General features: G+C 45.5%; 1 protein-coding gene across 1 annotated transcript; it reads left to right on the top strand.

Moving 5' to 3' along the window:
* The first annotated feature begins 6,586 nt into the window (after nucleotides 1-6,586).
* Nucleotides 6,587-17,772, top strand: LOC137345782 (probable G-protein coupled receptor 139). Its single transcript, XM_068009037.1, has 4 exons — nucleotides 6,587-6,653; nucleotides 15,091-15,986; nucleotides 16,794-16,891; nucleotides 17,766-17,772. The coding sequence occupies exons 1-4, from the start codon at nucleotides 6,587-6,589 to the stop codon at nucleotides 17,770-17,772; spliced, it is 1,068 nt and encodes a 355-aa protein (XP_067865138.1).
* The last annotated feature ends 3,394 nt before the right edge of the window (nucleotides 17,773-21,166 follow it).

Genomic DNA, 21,166 nt, shown 5'->3' with positions numbered 1-21,166 from the left:
AAACAGTTTGGGACAGGGGTCAGAACTACATCAAAGGTTACAGAAGGAAAAGAAAATGAAACAGCATGATTGGAACACCATGATTATTCTGTGGCAAACACAGAAAATAATCAAATTAAAAGATGAATTAGAAGGTCAAAAGGGAGTGGTGGAGATGAACCATGTGTGCCATCCAGATGTGTATAAGTCACTCCCTACCTCGATGAAGAAAGGCACTGGGACCTGGAGAGAGGTGAAAGAGACAGTGTGGAAAGCCACAGGTCATGGGTCAGCATCTGATCACAGCTCCCTAAAGGGCCTGCTGGAATGCAAGCAGGAGGCACGCGAGTCCCCAAATGTGTTTACAGACTGATTATGGAATCACTATCAGGCAGCCTTTCACGGGCACGATCGTGATAGTGATGACCCGTTCGAAGTAAAGCAGTGGATTCAATACCTGATTGGGGCTGTGCATGAAAGATATAATGTGATTAATGATGGTTATGATCCCTCCAATAAAAACCCCAATGAGGAGTGGGTAAGGGAGTGGAGAAACCAGAAGTGGGAACAAGTAAAATGCCAAAAGGTAAAAATCCATGTGATCCAGCCCCCGGGTGTACGTCCCACAGCGTCCCCATGGAGGAACGAGGGGAGACCACAGTATGGGCCCCCTGCCCGGCACTCCCCTAAAACCCAGACTCGGTCAGCTCCAGGGTGTTGGAACTGTGGCCCAAGGGGCCATTTTCCCAGCCAATGTCCAAATGAGGGATCTAGCAGGTCTCATGGGAAGGTCCGGATAGAAAGAGGGACCGGACTGTACCCACACGGACTGGATAGTTGGAATGTTTACAGAAAGCACTGAGGAATTAAAAGGATATGTGAGGCAATTCAGGAAGGTGGAAAACTGGGTGATGGCCCGGGTCAATTGTCAAGAGGGGAAATGGAATACAAAGTTCCAGTGTCCTTACCCGATCATTGACAAATTAAATCCACAAGTATATAAAATACACTGTCCAGGGTCCAAGTGGAAAAATGCAGACCGGTGGATCCATGTTAACCAGCTGAAACTGTCTAAAGGTCCTGTACCGAAGGGGAAAGTAGACAGTTTAAAAATGATCATGCTGGATAATGCTGATGAATGGTGACCACATGATGAACCAATGGCCATTACTGACAGGGAGCTGTGGCCCCGTCCAACTACCCGGCCCGTGTGGGTACGGTCCGGTGACTATACGGCCCCGGGACCCTCTCCCTCACCCCAGTTATCCTCACACCGGCCAAAACAGGGACGGAGGTGAGGCCAAAAGAAACAGTAAACAGACTGATCAGTAACCAGATACTGTGTTTGATCACTTCCCAGGTATGATGAGAATCGTTGGGTGTATGTGTGTGATAATCGAATTGAGCCTGCTTCATATGTACCACTCAGCAGTGATTAAGGGTTAGGGCCGGAGTGACCCTCAAGATGAACGATATAAATACAATCCGACCAGAGAAGAAGAAAGGGTGAGAGAAATCGAGGAACGACTGAGTCGACAATGGAACTGCCGCTGGGAGGTGACAAGTCCTGGTTACATGGAGGAACTCTTGGATGGGAATCGAACTATTGGTGCACGTGTGGAGGAAGGGAATGGAGTTCGGGTAAAATGTATTTGTAACGGTAATGGAACAGCAGTGGGGATTCAGTGGTGGTGGTTTCAAACAAATTGGGCATGTTTACCCCTCCTGTAGGGGATGTCGGGGTGCCCTATAAGGGGAAAATATCCAGACAATCGGATGGAAAGAATGGTTGTGTCAGGCAAACTCCCCACCTGCCAAGAATGAGGAAAATTAATTTTGCCACATGAACATTGATTTTAAACTGCCGCTGGTGAAGAAAGAACTTGCTTTAAAAAACAATCAGAGACTTTGGCTGGGGAGAGACTTTAGCATATCCACAGACAGTACTTGAAATGACACAGGAGCTAGTCCCTGCTCCAATTTAGTCCACAATGGACTTTTAATTACCAGACATTGAAGGTGGTAAGACTAGCATTCCAGGTTAACTGCTAAGATGGCCGAATGCACAAACAAACGTGGCCGGACCGGTTTAGTCACATGGCTGGCTGACTGTTGGAGCTCTTGAATTTGAACTTCCAACAAGGAATTTGAAATCAGAAGGCTGTTAGCTCCTGGACTGAGAACACCTCTCTCATGTCTGCTCTCATCTTGCTCTCACCAGCTTCGGAACCATTGAAGACATGAAAACCCCAAGAGAGAAAAGTCTCCGACAGTGAACAAGGTTTAAGAAGAATACTGGGCCCCAATGAAAAGTAAGAGCTTTCTACAATCAAGGACTCTACAGCAAGCTGAGAAAACAGAAACAGTAACAAGAAACCCCCTTTTAGATGCTGCCTCAAACCTCTCCGTTTTATTTTTCTTCTGCTCTTCTCTGTCCCTATTTGCATGTGTCTATCAGGTGTGCATGCAAGCATGGGTGCATCGTATATCTGTAGGTGTTAACCGAATTAGAGTTTAAGTTTGATGTTTAATAATTTTATTGTTTCAGAGATACAGCACTGAAACAGGCCCTATGGCCCACTGAGTCTGTGCCGACCAAAAAACACCCATTTATACTAACCCTACAGTAATCCCATATTCCCTACCTACACTACAGGCAATTTACAATGGCCAATTTACCCATCACCTACTAGTCTTTGGCAGTGGGAGAAAACCGGAGCACCCGGCGAAAACCCATGCGGTCACAGGGAGAACTTGGAAACTCTGCACAGGCAGTACCCAGAATTGAACTCGGGTCCCTGGAGCTGTGAGGCTGCGGTGCTAACCATTGCGCCACTGTGCCACCCCATGCCTGTTTTCTTCTTTAAATCTAAAGAATACCTGGTGTGCTCATTTCTTTGCCTTATAATTGGAAATCTGTGAACAAGGATTCATAAAGGGGGTGCTCAAAACAGTGTTTTTAAAATTAAACCCTGTTACAATAAGACCACGTGAAGACAGTAAATGACCCATAGACACCTTTCTCACTTGGTTGTAACACCTGGTGCTAATTCGAACATTAAACTGGTCCCAGTTCTGGAACAGACACAGTGGTAACGTCCGTTGTGAACCGGGTGATGACAGTGCCTATGTCAGCTCTCAGGTGAGGTTAGAGACCATTGGGAAACCAGGTCAAATCACTGCTGGAAGTCTGGCTCCCCCTTGTCCCATGTTACTCCCTAATCCACAAACAAATGGATTAGAAGTGATGGAATCAGGTGATTTGCTCTATAATAATGTGAACTTTGAAATTGTTCTGGTTGTTTTTAATTTAACCTCTCTGCATATGCCTGACGGATTGTGTCACAGTAACTACCTGAACTTGTTTCACCTCATGTTAAATGAAGTGGTCGGTGAGGTGCAGGTGAGGAACCACAGGACAGATTGGAGGAGCCCTGACTCAGACATGGGTGAAGGGCTGAAGACCCAACACAAATGAGGTTTAGCCAAATGGGTGGGGATAGGAGTCACCGCCAGTGTGGCCGGTCTGAATCGTATAGATGTCGAGTCTATGTGGGAACATGGTGAAGTCGTGTGGAGACAACTGAAGGGGTTTATAACCAAATTAAATGACCAAAGTGAGGATCTAATCCATGAACAAGGTAAAACCCTGTTATCCACCCGAGAGATAGTCGTGGCCATGTAGTCCCTCTTGGATAAGGTCGATGAGAATATTGGGGAAAACAATGAAGAGTACACACAGCAGAACATCACCAAAGCAGTCACCTGGAGTATGGATGGAAACTTTGTGCTTACCTTTACTACAAAAAGGATTGTCTGACCTCGAATCTAATCATATTCCTGCCTTTGTCAAGAATCACCACTTGGCCACCTGGCTTGGAACCAATAAGACGGAAGAAGAATATAAACACATCAGACGGCACAGCCTGGCCTTCTTCACCCCTCAAGCTCACTCTCAGGGCAGTAACAGCCTGGTTCCAGTTATATTGGCAGTCCCGATCATCGTGAACTCTACAGCACCTCCTGTGCTGTATAAGGTAGAATCCATAGGAATCATTGAACATTCCCATGACGATATTATCTTTAAGGAGTTTCAGGACCATCCTCGATGGTTGATTATCAAAATGAACACATGGTTAAACTCAGACTTGCAGTGGTGCCGACAAGTTGGAAATGAGAGGGTGTGTAGGTGTGACAAGTACCAGCATACTACACCCACGTGTGGGTTCACATTGGACAAGCATTTTCCAAACTGCACAGTCACTGTAAGCCGATGGAGTCCCGGTCAGGTGGGAACTGCCTATGTGGACAGGGGAAGGTACTGCGTTACAACCAGTGCCTCACACCTACACCATGGGAAAACCGTCTGCCCCTTTAATAGCCCCATGTTCTGTCTCTCCCCAGTTGAATTGGTTAAAGTCAGAGGAAAACTGTTGTTACCAGTTCACCTGCACAATGTTACAGAAATGCAATTGGAGCTTCCCCTTCAGGAGGAAGCCCTAAGATCAGTGTCCACTTTGGACTCCCATTTCACTTAGTTTGAAGTCAATCTTTCAACATACAACTACCTCACCAGAACATTTGGTTCATATGCAGCAGGATAATAAAGATATCGAGAAAGGAATCAAAACCTTAGGAGATCACAATTGGTGGGAAATTGGATATCATGTGGGCCAATCCGTCTGGACCAATATGCTTTCTTGTTTTCTTAGTTGTTCCAGTTGTGTTGACCATCACTGTCATTATTACTTGGATACGTATACACAGCATGCATCAGCATTTGGAGGATCAGCTGCATGTCCAGCAAGTCATGTCTACTAATGGGGGCCTTTTGGAGACTCCCCATGATTATACAAAGCTCACACGCAATTAGTAGAGCCTGTAAAATTATTAGTAGATAAGTTGGTGCTGTGTAATTTGTAAGTTTTTGGACTCAAGGTGATCAGGAGAACACACAGGACAGCTGGAGGGACAACATTGACAAGTTTTATCACCTTGGGTTTGCAAGAAATAGCTTGTGTGAATCTATTGTAGAACTGTTCTTGTTATTATCATTGATAGGAACAAAGGAACATCGGAGCAGGAGTTTACCAGTCGGCCCCTTGAGCCTGCTCCACCATTCAACCAGATCATGGCTGATCTTCTACCTCAACACCAATTTCCTACACTATCCTCACATCCCTTGATATATTTAACATCTATAAATCTATCAATCTCTGCCTTGAAAGTACTCAATGAATGAGGCTCCACAGCTCTCTGGGATAGAGAATTCCAAAGATTCACCACCCTCTGACGGAAGAAATTTCTCCTAATCTCAGTCCAAAATGGCCTACCTCTTATTCTGAGACTGTGTCACCTGTTTGTAGACCCCCCAGCCAGGGGAAACATCCTTCCTTCATCAACCCTTTCGAATCCTGTAAAATTTTATATGATTCAATGAGATCATCTCACATTCTTTGAAAGTCAAGAAAATGCAAACCCAATCTCCTCAAACTCTCCTCAAAGGACAATCCTGCCATCGCAGCGATCATTCTGGTGAACCTTCATTGCACTTCTTCTGTGGAAAGTATATCCTTCCTTCAGTAAGGAGACCAAAACTGCACACAATACTCTACGTACAGTCTCACCAAGGCTCAATTAAATTGCAGCAAGACATCTTTACTCAAATCCTCTTGCAACAAAGGCCAATATTCCATTTGCTTTCCTAATTGCTTGTGGTGCCTGCATGTTAGCTTTCAATCACTTATGAGCAAGGACACCTAGGTTCCATCAACACTTCTCAAACTCGGGCCATTTAAGAAATGTTTGATGATATAGTTTTATCAATGATAGTGTTATTAGTATTGGTGTCTGAGGAATAAACTTGCATTTGGACAACACAATTGAGCCTGAATTATGAGGAGTCATTTAATTGTGTTTGAAAGGATCTGCTCGCACTGTCAAGGCTCAAGGGGCTGAATGGCCTCCCCCTGTTCCTGTGTTTACTCTGATTGGTCAGACATGGTCTGGGGCAGTGAATTTCTCTCTCATATTAACCCTGTCCTTGTCCTGTATCTCCTCCCCACTCTCCCCTCCCCAGGAACAGCTGAAGACTCTTGCCAGTGAGATGGTGAAGGACTCCCCAGAGTTTCACTGCCTGCAGTCCCAGTTCTCTGTGCTTTATAATTAGAGCCTGCAGCTCAAGGCCCGGATGGACGATGGCCACAATCTGCTCTTCACCATCCGAACCACAGTCGAGTGAAGGACATCACTGAAACAACATGAGATCTAGAGATGGGACTGATGGTGTTTGAAAGAACAACCTCATTGCTGGGAGAATACAGCTTCAAATTTTCATGAGTTAATTAATGTGATCAGAATTGTCCAGTCTTTAGCGTTTTCCAATTCAATCTCAGAAATAAATATATTCTATCACAAGACAGACTGAACTTGATGTCGTAATCTGTTTGTTCGATTTAAAAAAAACAGTTTGAACAAAGTGGCAACCTCAATATCCCCGGGGAGATCCCACAGGGTATAAATTACAGGCTCAGCCAATGTGTCACCTCAGAGTTTAATGCAGAAAGATTGTTTGCAGCACGAAGGGACTCAACACCTCACACAGAAAATGGATCAACTAATTGACAGTATCTTGAAAATATGTTACTTAATCCTTGCTGTCATTGGTGTTCCTGGTAAGTGACTGTAACCATTGAAGTTGTGTAAATCTGTGTGTGAGCTGGTCTCTGGTTTTACTGTGTGACTGATAATGTTAAATGCTGATCTCGTGGTCACCATTGTACAGACACCCTATCAGTGATATCATTTCCTTATGTCAAATATCCTGAATTATCTCTACAGTTTTATTCCACTGTCTCAGCTGATAATAAACTTCTGTTTGTAACTGACAAGCTCTCTGAATTATCAAGTTATTGTGTTCAATGGAATATTGTGTAATGCTCAGTGAAGGCAACTCTCTGAGTGAAGGTATTAGTGGGAGCATCAGTCAGTGTAAAATCAAAATGAGTGTGGGTCACTAACCGGAGTGGAACACCTGATCCCAGTGACCATGTATTACTGGGAGTATTTTCTGATGGGAAGGATGTAATGTGTGGAGTGCCGCATGGGTCTGTGCTGGGGCCTCAACTTTTTACAATTTTTTAACGACTTAATGAGGGGAACGATGGCATGGCAGCTTAATTTGCAGATGACACATAGATAGGTAAGAAAGCATGTTGTGAAGAGGACATAAGGAAGTTGCAGACCTATATAGATAGGTTGAGTGAGTGGACAAAAATCTGGCAGATGGAATATAATGTGGAAAAAGCTTAACTTGTTCACTTTCTCAGGAAGAATAAAAAAGCAGAGTATTACTTAAAAAGAAAACAACTGCAGAATTTCGAGGTACAGAGGGATCTAGGTGTTCTATTGCACTAGTCACAAAAGGTTAGCATGCAGGTACAGCAAGTAATAAATAAGGCGAATGGAATGCTATCCTTTATTACGAGAGGAATTAAAAATAAAAGTAAGGATATTATGCTTCAGTTAAACAGGGCATTGGTGAGACCACTTCTCGAATACAGTGTGCAGTTTCGAGCTCCTTATTTCAGGAATGTGTTGGAGGTGGTTCAGCGGAGGTTTATTAGAATGATACCTGGAATGAGCATGTTGTCTTCTGAGGAAAGATTGGACAGACTGGGCTTGTTTTCACTGGAATTTAGAATAGTGAAGGGAGACTTGATTGAAATTTATAAGATCCTGAACGGTCTTGAAAAGTTTGATGTGGAAAGGATGTTTCCTCTTGTGGGTGAGTCCAGAACTAGGGGGAACTGTTTTAAAATTAGGGGGCGACCTTTTTGGACAGAGATGAGGAGAATTTTTTTCTCTCAGAGGGTTCTGCGACATTGGAAATCTCTGCCTCAGAATATGGTGGGAGCAGGATCATTGAATCTTTTTAAGGCAGAGGTAGATAGATTCTTGTTAGTCAAGGGAATCAAAGGTTATCAGGAGAAGATAGGAATGTGGAATTCCATACACAAACAGATCAACCACGATCTTATTGAATGGTGGAGAAGGCGAGAGGGGCTGAACGGCCCACTTCAGCTCCTAATTCATATGTTTATTTGTTCACAGTATCAGGCACTATGGAATTGTACTGAGTGTGGGTCACTAACCGGAGTGGAACACCTGATCCCAGTGACCATGTATTAGAGGGAATATCTGTCACGAAGAATTGTACTGAGTGTGGGTCACGAACCGGAGTGGAACACCTGATCACAGTCACCATGTATTAGAGGGAATATCTGTCACGAAGAATTGTACTGAGTGTGGGTCACTAACCGGAGTGGAACACCTGATCACAGTCACCATGTATTACTGGGAGTATATGTCACTGTGGAATTGTACTGACTGTGGGTCACTAACCGGAGTGGAACATCTAATCCCAGTGACCATGTATTACTGGGGGTCTCCGTCACTATAGAATTGTACTGAGTGTGGGTCACTAACCAGAGTGGAACACCTGATCCCAGTGACCATGTATTACTGGGAGTATCTGTCACTGTGGAATTGTACTGACTGTGGGTCACTAACCGGAGTAGAACATCTGATTCCAGTGACCATGTATTACTGGGAATATCGGTCACTATAGAATTGTACTGAGTGTGGGTCACTAACTGTGATGAACAAGCTGTTTCTATTTTTAAATTGCTGTTTTACACGCTGGCATCTCCACTCCATGGAGCTGTCTCTGTGTTTAACAAATGTTATCTGTGACAAGCGAGAAGACTTTTCTTGTGGTTGAAGATGTTTGGTAATAAGTGTATAAAGTGAAATGTATTGATATTGCTCTGTCTCCTATTGAACTGCTCCAACAGAAACAGATGTTAACTATTTACTGACAGTTAAACAGCAGGACAGCACTGTTACAGCATTCTAATCTTCTGTATAATGATGTTTCTTACTCTGAGTATAGTTACTGTAACCACATAAGTTACTTTTGTGATGAATTATCTCTTTCCCCCAACATGGTCCTGAGAATCTGGGGGTCATGAGTGGTGAATTTTATTATCTGTCTATTACACAGGATGAATATTGGGCTGTGTTTATTGAATTGTCCACTTCTAACTGATTATGGTTTGACGGATCAGTTCTTAAATATCATTCAGAGTCTTGACACATGTAACCTGTACCAATCTCTACCCTTAGCTCAGTGAGGTATGTCACTGTGAAGAGAGACACTTATAACTGAGGAACAGACATTTGGATTTTCATAATACAGAGATCAGAAAGAGAGTAGGAAGTAATAACATTAGTTCTCTCAGTTCTGGTATCATTCTGGTAATAATTGCACCTTCTCCAGTGCATCAATGTCCTTTCTGTAATATGGGGACCAGAACTGTACACAGTACACGAAGTGTTGTATAACCAAGGTTCTATATTAGTTTAATATCAGCTCTTTGCTTTTTCAATTCCATTCCTCTCGAAATGAACTCCAGTGCTTTGTTTGTATTTTTATGACCCTGTTAACCTGTGTTGCTACTTTCAATGATTTTGAATGATTAGTACGGAAAGTCCTCATCAGGGAACTCCTCTTTGCTGATGATGCTGCATTAACATCTCACACTGAAGAGTGTCTGCAGAGACTCATCGACAGGATTGCAGCTGCCTGCACCGAATTTGGCCTAACCATCAGCCTCAAGAAAACGAACATCACGGGACAGGACGTCAGAAATGCTCCATCCATAAATATCGGTGACCACACTCTGGAAGTGGTTCACGAGTTCACCTACCTAGGCTCAACTATCATCAGTAACCTGTCTCTCGATGCTGAAAACAACAAGCGCATGGGAAAGGCTTCCACTGCTATGTCCAGACTGGCCAAGAGAGTGTGGGAAAATGTCGCACTGACACGGAACACAAAAGTCCGAGTGTATCAAGCCTGTGTCCTCACTACCTTGCTCTATGGTAGTGAGGCCTGGACAACGTACGTCAGCCAAGAGCAACGTCTCAATTCATTCCATCTTCGCTGCCTCCGGAGAATCCTTGGCATCAGGTGGCAGGACCGCATCTCCAACACAGAAGTCCTCGAGGCGGCCAATATCCCCAGCATATACATCCTACCGAGATAGTGGCGCCTGAGATGCCTTGGCCATGTGAGCCGCATGGAAGATGGCAGGATCCCCAAGGACACATTGTACAGCAAGCTCGTCACTAATATCAGACCCACCGGATGTCAATGTCTCCGCTTTAAAGACGTCTGCAAACGCGACATGACGTCCTGTGACATTGATCACAAGTCATGGGAGTCAGTTGCCAGCGATCGCCAGAGCTAGCGGGCAACTATAATGGCGGGGCGAAAGCGTGGCGAGTTGAAGAAACTTAGCAGTTGGCAGGAAAAAAGTCAGATGCACAAGGAGAGAGCCAACTGTGTAACAGCCCCGACAACCAATTTTATCTGCAGCGCCTGTGGAAGAGCCTGTCACTCTAGAATTGGCCTTTATAGCCACTCCAGGCACTGCTTCACAAGCCGCTGACCACCTCCAGGGGCTTACCCATTGTCTCTTGAGACAAGGAGGCCAAAGAAGAAGAAAATGATTAGTTGCAGATTTTAGTAATTCTTATTCTTACTGTTTTTTTAGAGATCCAGCACTGAAACAGGCCCTTCGGCCCAACGAGTCTGTGCCGACCATCAACCACCCATTTATACTAATCCTACACTAATTCCATATTCCTACCACATCCCCACCTGTCCCTATATTTGTCCTACCACCTATCAATACTAGGGGCAATTTCTAATGGCCAATCTACCTATCAACCTGCAAGTCCTTGGCATGTGGGAGGAAACCGGAGCACCCGGAGGAAACCCACACAGACACAGGGAGAACTTGCAAACTCCGCACAGGCAGTACCCGGAATTGAACCTGGGTCGCTGGAGCTGTGAGGCTGCAGTGCTAACCACTGCGCCACTGTGCCGCACTGTGATAAGATTAATGAACTTACCTTATCTTTGTTTAAACTCAAGAAAACCTGTCTGTTTGGATCATTGGCAATTGTAAACAGGAGCGAGTTGTGGAAGCTCACTGAGTTGGTCAGCTACACCACTGTGTTTTAAAAGATAAACTCTTTTACAGCCAAACCAGAGAAAGGGTGAGAGGGGAGCCTGAGACCCTTTCCTCACCTGATCGTATCAGTGTGGATACAATCCATCTGAACCAGAACGTTTGCTCCCTCTCTCTGATTGCTTCATCAAATTTCTCCCCACTTTCAACCTTAAATGCCTTGAAGTTTTTAATTGAATTTATTTACTATTATTTAAGTTTAGTTCCTCCCCTCAGAGATCTCACTCCCTTCTTCAGGCTCTGAATCCTCATCCACTGGGTTATTCTGGTCCCGACTCGTAGCTGTGCTGCAGAATTCCATTTACATTTCTGTCCACGTCAGTCTGCCCCTCTCTGCTCCAAAGTTCAGAAAACCAGAGCTCGCCTTCAACTCACAGTGGATGGGATCTTGTCTGACAGACACCATGAGGCCATTTCCCAGCCAGTTTCCCTCCACCATTTCCTGCTGGGACATTCCGAGGGCCCATTTGGAATTGAGTCATTTTGTTTCATTCAGTCTCATTCCCACTGGACCTTCTCTCTTCCTCAGTGGCTCTCTGTTCTGGGAATGAGAACCCTCGCAGATTCCTGATCCTGTTGTAAAGTATAGGTGTGTGGATCTCGAGTGTAAACATTGGGTTATTTCACACTCAAATGTTGTCACTATGGGAGCTGTATGGGTCCTAGCTATGCTGCCTTTGTGTAGGATACGTGGACCATTCTTTGTTCGAATCCTACTCAGCTCCCCTCCTTCACATATTTTTCCGATACTTTGATGACTGTGCTGGTGTCATTTCCTTCTTCTGCCTTGAACTGGAAAATTACATCAACTTTACTTCAAATTTCCTGCCTCGCCTTCACATGGTCCGTCTCTGACACTTCCCTTCCATTCCCCAACTTCTCCACCTCCATTTCAGGGGATTGGCTGTCCACCAATATCGACTATCATCCCAGCGATTCCCACAGCTACCTTGATTATACTTTCTCCCACCCGGCTTCCTGGAAAGACTCTGTTCCACTCTCCCAGTTTCTCCACCTCCGTTCCATCTGTTCTGACTATGCTACCTTCCACACCAGTGCTTCTGAAATGTCTTCATTATTCCTCAGCCGAGGCTTCCCCTCCACTGTGGTTAACAGGGCCCTTGACCATGTCCATCCCATTTCCCACGTTACTGCCTTCACAACTTTCCTCCCTGCCAGTACCACGATAAGGTTCTGCTTGCCCTCACCTTCCATCCCACCAACCTCCACATTCAACATATTATCCTCCAACATCCTCCAGCTAAGTCCATCACCAAACATATATTCTGCTCCCTGCCTTCCCCCCACTCATTATGACACCCTGATCCACTCCTCAATCACCCCCAACATCAGCTCCTCTTCCACAGGCACCTTCCTGTGCAAGCACAGGAGATGTAACACCTGCCCTTTTACCTCCTCCCTTCCCACTGTCCAAGACCCCAAACACTCCTTCCAGGTGAAACAGTGATTTACTTGGACTTCTTTCAATTTATTAACAGTATTCACTGCTCACGATGGAATCTCCTGGACATTGGGAGAGGAGCAAACACAGATTGAGTGATTGCGTTGCTGAACTCCTCCATTCAGTCTGCAAGTGTGACCCTGAGCTTCTGGTCACTTGTCATTTTAATTCTACATCCCACTCCCACTCTGACCTCTCTATCTCTGACCTCCTGCATTGTTCCCCTGAATTTCAAAGAGGAACAGCACTGGATTTAACAATTAGGCATGTTATTGCCTCTCAGACTCGACACTGAGATTAAAAACTTCAGTTTATAACCATTGCTCCCTCTTTCCGGGATGGCCTGTGCTGGTAATGGAGGATGGCTACACCAGAGTCACTGGGAGTGGAGGGGGTGTGGGCTGGTGCTTGGGGTGGGGATCCCCTATTGGTACACAGCTGGCAGGCTGCTCCACATCCCTACGGTCTACCCACCATTCTCCATCGCTTTTCCAGGCCACTGGAGCCTTTTCCTCTTTGCCATATTTTCCATGCTACCCTCTCCCTCTGTTATTCTGCTGTAACCATTTACACCTCCTCTGGACCCATCCTCTGTTTCTTTAATTGTCCCATTCACCTTGCACCATCATCCCTTTTATCATTGAATCACTCCTGCCCTCCACCCGATCACAGACCTTCCCTTTTGTTCTTTCCTCCCCCTATATCACACTTTTTACTGACTACATGATGGTTTTAAACTGTTAATCTCTAATATCTTCCAGTTCTGATGAAAGCCTATCAGCCTGAAATATTAACTCTGTTTCTCTCTCCACAGATGCTGCCTGACCTGCTGAGTGTATTCAACATTCTCCTATTTTTATCAGATTTACAGCAGTTTCAATATTTTGTTTTTAATCCAATGTTTATTCCTGGATATTAACAGTGGATTTTAACAGCCTATTCAGCCATTAAGTAAGATCACGAGGTGTCAGGGGACAACTCCCCTTGATATATGAACGTACGAATTAGGAGCAGGAGTAGACCACTCGGCCCCTCGAGCCTGCTCCACCACTCAATAAGATCATGGCTGATCTGATTGTCACCTCGACTCCACATTACCGCCTACCCCCGATAACCTTTCACCCTCTTGTTTATCAGGAGTCTTTCTACCGCTGCCTTTAAAATATTCAAAGACTCTGCTTCCTCTGCCTTTTGAGGAAGTGAGTTCCAAATACTCACAACTCTCTGAGAGAAATGATTTCTCCTCATCTCTGTCTTAAATGGGCGCCCCCTTATTTTTAAACAGTTTGAGATTTTCCCACAAGAGGAAACATTTCCACATCCATCCTGTCAAGACCTCTCAGGATGTTATATGTTTCAATCAAGTTGCCTTGTACTCTTCTGGTTTATCCCGGCCAGCATGCTGTAATGTTTGATCTGCACAAGGTGCATCATTTGTCTTCGACAGGTTCACCACTCTGAAGTGAGCTTGATTGACAGGCCTGGCTTCCAATCTGACAGGTTTCAGGAGCAGGTCGGTCTGATTCATGACCCGCATGGATTCGAATCTTGGGTGATTCCGAGTCCTAACTCCGGGAGAGTCTGTGATCTGGGTGGCAGAGAGTGAGGTGTGTCCAATCTCAGGAAGGGAGGTGATACGATTCCCGGGATAGTCTACGATCAAGTTGGGGTAGGGAGTATGTCCAGTTCCGGGATGGGTTTGATTTGATCCCCAGAAAATCGTCTGATCCAGGTGGGGAAGTGGTGAGAGTCTGACCCCAGGATGGGGTTGGTCTGATCCCAGATGAGGGTCTGATCCAGGTGGGGAAGCAGTAGGTGTCTAATCCTAGGATGGGTGTGGTCTGATCCCAGGTAAATGGTCTTATCCAGGTGGGGAAGCAGTGGGTGTCTGATCCTGGGATGAGGATGGTCTGATCCCAGGTGAGGGTCTGATCCAGGTGGGGAAGCAGTAGGTGTCTAATCCTAGGATGGGTGTGGTCTGATCCCAGGTAAATGGTCTTATCCAGGTGGGGAAGCAGTGGGTGTCTGATCCTGGGATGAGGATGGTCTGATCCCAGGTGAGGGTCTGATACTGAAGGTCTTTGCATGAGCATGTCTGATAGTCTGATGGATGAGAAACCTGGAGTCCTGGGGAAAGAACCCCTGCTCTTCCTGGCCCACCAGCAGTGCTGTAAAGATACTGACCTTCTCCATGAAGCTGCCCTCACCTCCCACAGCTACTGCTTTCCAGAGGCCTGGGAATCCCGGCCGAACACAGGGAAACCTGTAAATCAGATAAATAAGAGACTTCCAGCCTCATTAAAATATTTAAATTGCCAAGCCATCTTCTGGGCGCAGTTGTCTGTCCATCACCTTTCCCAACTCCATGAAACCCAGAAGTGGGCGGGTCAGAGGTCAGTTGGGGTCAGCGTTGTGATTTTAAAATTTTAACCTCTGATCGTCCCCCAACCCCTGTTTTTCGTGCTAAAATCCTGCCCTTACTGTCTGGGTCAGACACGGAGAATGTTTGATCAATAATTTCCAGTTTCTTTTCCCTTCTCTCTCTTACAGTTAATTTACTGGCGATTGTGATCCTGTCCCGGGGAAAGTGCGGCCTCTCCACCTGCACCACTCACTATCTGGTGGCCATGGCAACGGCGGATCTACTGGCTATTATCACTGAGGTCATACTTTGGCGGATCAGTTATTATTATTTCCGGGGATCTTTCCTGGACGTCACCCCTGTGTGTAGTGTTAACGCTGTCCTGCGTTTTGCAGCCATAGACTGTTCTGTCTGGTTCACTGTCACTTTCACCTTTGATCGATTTGTGACCATGTGTTGCCAGAAGCTGAAAATAAAATATTGCACCGAGAAAACTGCGGTTGTGGTTTTAGCAACAACCTGCATTCTGCTCTGTTTAAAAGACATCTCCTTCTACTTTATATTTGAACCTAAAGAGATAATTGACAATGTACCATGGGGATGTTATATAAAGCCAAGCTATTATACTGATCCCGGATGGGTGGGATTTGACTGGTTTGATAAGGTTTTAATCCCATTGCTCCCTTTTGCTTTAATTCTTTTGTTCAACGCACTGACAGTCAGACACATTTTAGTGGCCAGTCGAGTCCGTAAGGGACTGAGGGGTCAGAGCAAGGGAGAGAATCACAGTGACCCAGAGATGGAGAGCAGAAGGAAGTCTATGATTTTACTCTTCACCATATCTGGCAACTTCATACTTTTGTGGTTGGTGTATGTTATAAATTTCTTATATTATATCTTTACAGGATCAGATCCCAATAATTACAATGATGCTTTATATATATTTCGACAAGTTGGACATATGCTGTTGAATTTAAGTTCCTGCACAAACACATTTATTTATGGGGTGACTCAGTCCAAGTTCAGAGAGCAGGTCAAGAGTACGGTGAAATATCCAGTTACATCAATTATTCAATTAATGAATAAACAAAACAACTGAGAGCAGCCCAAAGGTGGGTCCCAGTGTTTCCAGTCCATGAATGGAATATTTATCCCCAGACTTCCAACAACTGAATGACAGCAGGAATCGCTGGGGATGTGAAAATACCCCCAGCGGCGGGAGTGATGGCTGGAAGAGACTAACACCACCCCCTGCAGGATAGGAGGGGAAACAGCAGCCACAATCTCTTCTCCACCTCCACTGGCTCCATTTTCAGCCCCTCATTTCTGCTCAAAAAGAAATAAACTTGTTCTTACAAAAACCAAAAAGCTGCAGCTACTGTAAATCTTCTTGCGTGAATTGATTATATTTTCTACTTTACTGAATCCGTCTCCCTACCATTCTCCTCATTCAGTCTCTGCCATTTTTCTCTCCCCTCCCCCTCACCGCCCCCTCAGAGTCACATGATGCTGTTGGTGGGGGTTTATATCTGGACAACGGGTGCTCAGAAGGGGTGATGGGACCTGTGGCAAGGGAGCAGAGCTGGTCTCGGCACAGCAGCCAGCAGCCCAGGGGCCTCAGCTTTGTGGTGCTCGGATGAACGGGGCTGAGTCCCTTCCTGCTCCCATGTTAGCTGATATTGTTAATGGTTCCCTCTCCTCAGGTTCTGTCCCTCTTTCAAATCTCTCATTATCAGCCTTCTCCTACAAAAAACAACCCTTGACTCACTCTGTCCTTGCAAACTAACGTCCCATCTCTAACCTCCCCCTTTCATCTCCAAAATCCTTGAATGTGTTGTCACCTCCAAAAGCCATCTTTCCTTGTAAAACCTGTTATATTATTTCTTCCTAGACGAATAAAAATGAAGCTGAAAGCCAGAGCTCTAATGGAGACTTGTTGCTTCAGTTTACATGTGACCAACTGAGGGCTGTATTTAGTGGAGATGGCAGGTAATGTGGTGTCGCATCAAAAAGACGGTGGGAAACCCGTTTCAGCCATTTGGAGCCCCTCCTCTCCCCCGGCTCTATCACCAGTGCCTGGGCAATTAACAGTTAGGTTAATTAAGGATGGGGATCCCACCACCATGAGCAGCCAGCCAATCAGAAGGTAGGCTGCCCAGTAGCATCGGCAGCACCATCGGGAGTGATGGTCACTGCAGTTGCTGCAGGAGGCCTAGGTGTAGCCTAGCACTGGAGACCCGGACCCAAGGTAAGTGAGGTAGGGTCACCGGGGCCGATGTGTGGAAACTGACAGACTAGCCCCAGTGATGTGGGGAGGGAGGCTGGGCATTGAGTCCAGGGAGACGGGTGTTCAGGGAGGTAGGTTGTTTTCTAGCAGGAGACCTCCATGGGTCACAGATGCCCAAAAATGGCGATCTCCCTGCAGGCTTGGTGGACATTTTCGTGGGCGACCTCCATATGCTGAAGAGCACCCCCCCACCCCATCCCGCTAGTGGCATAATTCCAGTGGTGGTAGGAAGAGGCCCTTAAGTGGCTGACAATGGACCTCCGAAGGGCGTCACTTGGGCCCTCGGTGGGAAGGGTGTCATCGGCCTTTTCTGCCCCAGACTAAATTGCAGTGCGACAAGAAGAAAACGGGCACTCCATCCCCACCTCTGATCACAATTCTTTGGGACTCCTGCCTCCGAGCCCGTCTCTGGGGGCTCATTCAAACTAGCCTTCACTGTGCAAGAGAACTGAATCATGTGGTATTGCATCACTTCCTGTGATGACACACATATTAGCCTAGACATCTATTTAAATGATTATATTTAACATAGTGACAAATACACTAAAATAATATCTCCGTTCCCCCAAATGACAGTTGTTGAACAGATAGTGGTACCACCTAAATATCGACCAGGATTATTAAGATTAGCACATGACATTCCTTTTGCAGGACATAGGGGGAATGCAGAAGACCAAATCACACATAAGCAAACATTATTACTGGCCAGATCTTACAAAGGATGTAAGACGATTTTGTAGAACATGCTACAGCTGTCAAATGGTGGGAAAACCACAACCTACCATAAAACCTGGGGATGAAGTATTAGTGTTGTTACCATCACAGGGAGAACCAGTGAAAGCATGGTTCAGTGGCCCTGAAAGAGTGATCAAAAGAGTGGGAATGTAGATAACTTGATTGACACCCCTGATTGCTGGAAGAAGAACCGGGTGTGTCACATTAATTTGCTCAAACCATATTACTGCAGGGAGGAGGATAAGCCAGTACAGGTATGTCAGGTAATCGGGAGGGTTGAGAAGGAAAAGGATAGTGAGGATGAGGCAGAAGCAGGCCTAGGAAATTCTCAGATTGAACCTCCAACTATCCAATTAGCGAATGCAGAATGGCTAGGAAAATTAAACAATGGTCTTTTACACTTAGAGGCAAAACAGTGTGAAGTCCTAAGCAGAATTTTCACAACGTTTCAAAAGGTTTGTAGGGATAAACCAGGATGTACAACCTTAGCCACACATGATGTGGGTATAGGGGGAACCATTCCTTTAAAACTACATCCTTGTTGCTTAAGTCCAGACAGACAGGCCCAAGTGGAAGCAGAGGTGCAATGCATGCAGTCCAGGTAAATTCCAATGCCACTGGACTTCCCATTCAGAGCCAGCGGGATGACTGTCGGTGAGGTTAGAGCACAGTGCCACTCTCCATTGCTCAGGGTCAGTTCCAGGTATCCATTCTCGGGCTTCAAAGTGCTGTCTCCCTTCCTGTTAATGGACTCTCTGGCCACGCCCAAGTCCCATTTGGACTTGGCGCTCACCTCCACCTCCCAGTTGTGCGACCCCGCCGTGAAGCCCTCAGCGGCCAGGACGGAGACACACACGTCGAACCTGGCTGGGCTGTCGGGAAGCAGCTGCTTGGTATCGATGACAGTCACACTGGTCAGGTCAGCAGACAGCAGCAGCCAAGGGTTTGCTGTTCAAGGATCCAGGGTCAGGGCGAGCGGAATTGCAGAACAAAGTCCATGTGTTACTGGAGTTCCCTCTCGTCAATGGATGACCAAGAGAGGACAGTGATTGAGTCTAGGGGGAGGGGGAATGAACCAATTGTTCCTTTACTGGAGTGGAGTGAGTCCCACTTGAATTAAGGCTCTGTGTGGGATGGACTACAGGTCAAATATTACACCATTTTCTTCCCATCAGAGAGAGGACACTGTCCAAAATGTGAAGAGGTCATTTTAAACGGTCACTTCATTGTAAAACAGATTTTATTTCCGATCAATAAAAAGAGTTCCTCAGAAATCTGAGCATGGGGAGGGGTCAGAAATCACCAAGCATTTCCACCCAACTGCTGTGACCCATTTCCCCACAAACTGGCCCCTGGTAGAAGAACAGCAGCCCCACCGACCTCAGTAAAAGACACACAGTCCGCACCACTTCAACTGGGCAAAGAGCACTGATCAATTTCCATTGCTGCCATCGTCAATTACAAAGTCACTGCTTAATGCCTTCCACACACCAGCTCTTTCAGTGCAGAAACAGGATGTTCAGTGTGGAGGCTGCACCTGCTTACAGTGAGTGTCTCAGTAAATTACACTACACCAGCCCAATCAGTTCAGCTACACTTAATATGACCAGCTTTGTTTAAAACAATTGACTATTTTTAATCTTTGCTGTTTGTCTCATCATTTGCTCCCCCTGCGAAGCTTCTGTAGAGTTCAGGGTCCTCTGCTGTCTTTAAGCAGGACATTGTTGTGATAAAGTTATAACAAACAGTTGTCACAGATTCATTCAGACCATACCTTTTCTATGTGAAGTACTAATAGTTCTACCCACAGGTTCTCGAAGGAATGTGTGTCCATTTATTGAAGTCAAACCATCCACTGTGTATGGTCGGCAAACTGCATTAGTACAAACTGTTAGCAGTGGGGACTGTATTTAAATGCTATAAAGTATAAAAAGGTTCAAATAAAATTCCTGCCACCGTCCCACATACAATTACCGTCAGCCCAGCCAGTCCAAATTGGTATTTACACCCTGTACCCCCTCCAGGGAGAATAGTCCTAATCACATATCCCTTCATCCACCTCACCAACCTAACATCGAATGTCAGCTTCTGTGTCAAATCACTAACCCTGCAAATTCTACAAATGCACAAATCGGGAAAGAATCATTTACAATTGAACACAGGCTGGGAGTTACATCACCCCTATTGACCTGGATATAGGATTACTGGTGGAGGCAATGCCATTCATTCATTTCCCTCCATAGTTTGTATTGCAAAGGACTTTTGTATTTTCCCAGGAACACATTCATCGACATAGCAGTGGGCCTTTCTTCAGAAAACCTGCCAAGAACATTAATATGTCAGAGAAAAAGAGCAGAAAAACATCAAGAACTAGAAGGAAGCAATACACCCCTTGAGCCTGCACGACCATTCAACATGACAATGGCTGACTCTCAACCTGAACTCCACCTTTCCAACCCATCCCATTACCCCTCGGTCCCTTAGAGTCCAAAAATCTAAAATCGATCTCAGCTTTTAATATACTCAGTGACTGAGCATCCACAGCCCTCAGCAGTAGAGAATTCCAAAGAGTCACAATACTGAGTGAACAAATTTGTCTTCATCTTACAACTACATGGCTGTTTGTTTATCCTGAGACTATGCCCCCTAGTTCTAGACTCTCCAGCCAGGGGAAAACAGGCTCTCTGTATCCACCCTGTCACACACCCTCATTGAAAAAGAAGATTCTGAGATCAGCTGTCATTTTTCTAAACTCCAGAGAGTATGGGCCCAATTTACTTAATCTCTCCTCATGGGACAACCCTCTCATGCCAGAAATTAAATCCTATGACATTTTGTTGCACCTTGTCGAAGGCAAATAGCGCCTTTGGTCTGAAGACTAAAACCATACACTGCACTCTAGGTGTGGTCTCACCAAAACCTTGTACCATTGCAGCAAGACTTCCTTACTCTTGTACTCCAAGCCCCTGCAATAAAGGCTAATTTGGTATGAAGTGAGTTGACACTACAGGATTCAGACTAGAGAACACAGTGGGATGTTGAACTGCTACATCAGTAATAGTTCATTATTGACAATACATACCTGTCCCTCCAATAACAATGTTAGTTTGTTATTGCAGCTATAGGGAACACAAGTATACGCTGAAGTGAATTAAACTGGGCGAGGTGAAAACCAACTTGGGACAGTGCATTCTCATCAATTACACACTCAATGTACCCTGGACACACATTCCCAATAGATT

Source organism: Heterodontus francisci, chromosome 29 (assembly GCF_036365525.1).
Source record: "Heterodontus francisci isolate sHetFra1 chromosome 29, sHetFra1.hap1, whole genome shotgun sequence".
NCBI lineage: Eukaryota > Metazoa > Chordata > Chondrichthyes > Heterodontiformes > Heterodontidae > Heterodontus > Heterodontus francisci.
This window is presented reverse-complemented; position numbering and strand designations above follow the sequence as displayed.

What these genes read in the sequence shown, in the direction of transcription:
- LOC137345782 (XM_068009037.1), top strand. Translation starts at nt 6,587, where the DNA reads ATGGATCAACTAATTGACAGTATCTTGAAAATATGTTACTTAATCCTT. An exon ending in TGCTGTCATTGGTGTTCCTG is followed by an intron (nt 6,654 to 15,090) that starts GTAAGTGACTGT and finishes TCTCTCTTACAG; the next exon opens with TTAATTTACTGGCGATTGTG. An exon ending in CAATTATTCAATTAATGAAT is followed by an intron (nt 15,987 to 16,793) that starts AAACAAAACAAC and finishes ATTTCTTCCTAG; the next exon opens with ACGAATAAAAATGAAGCTGA.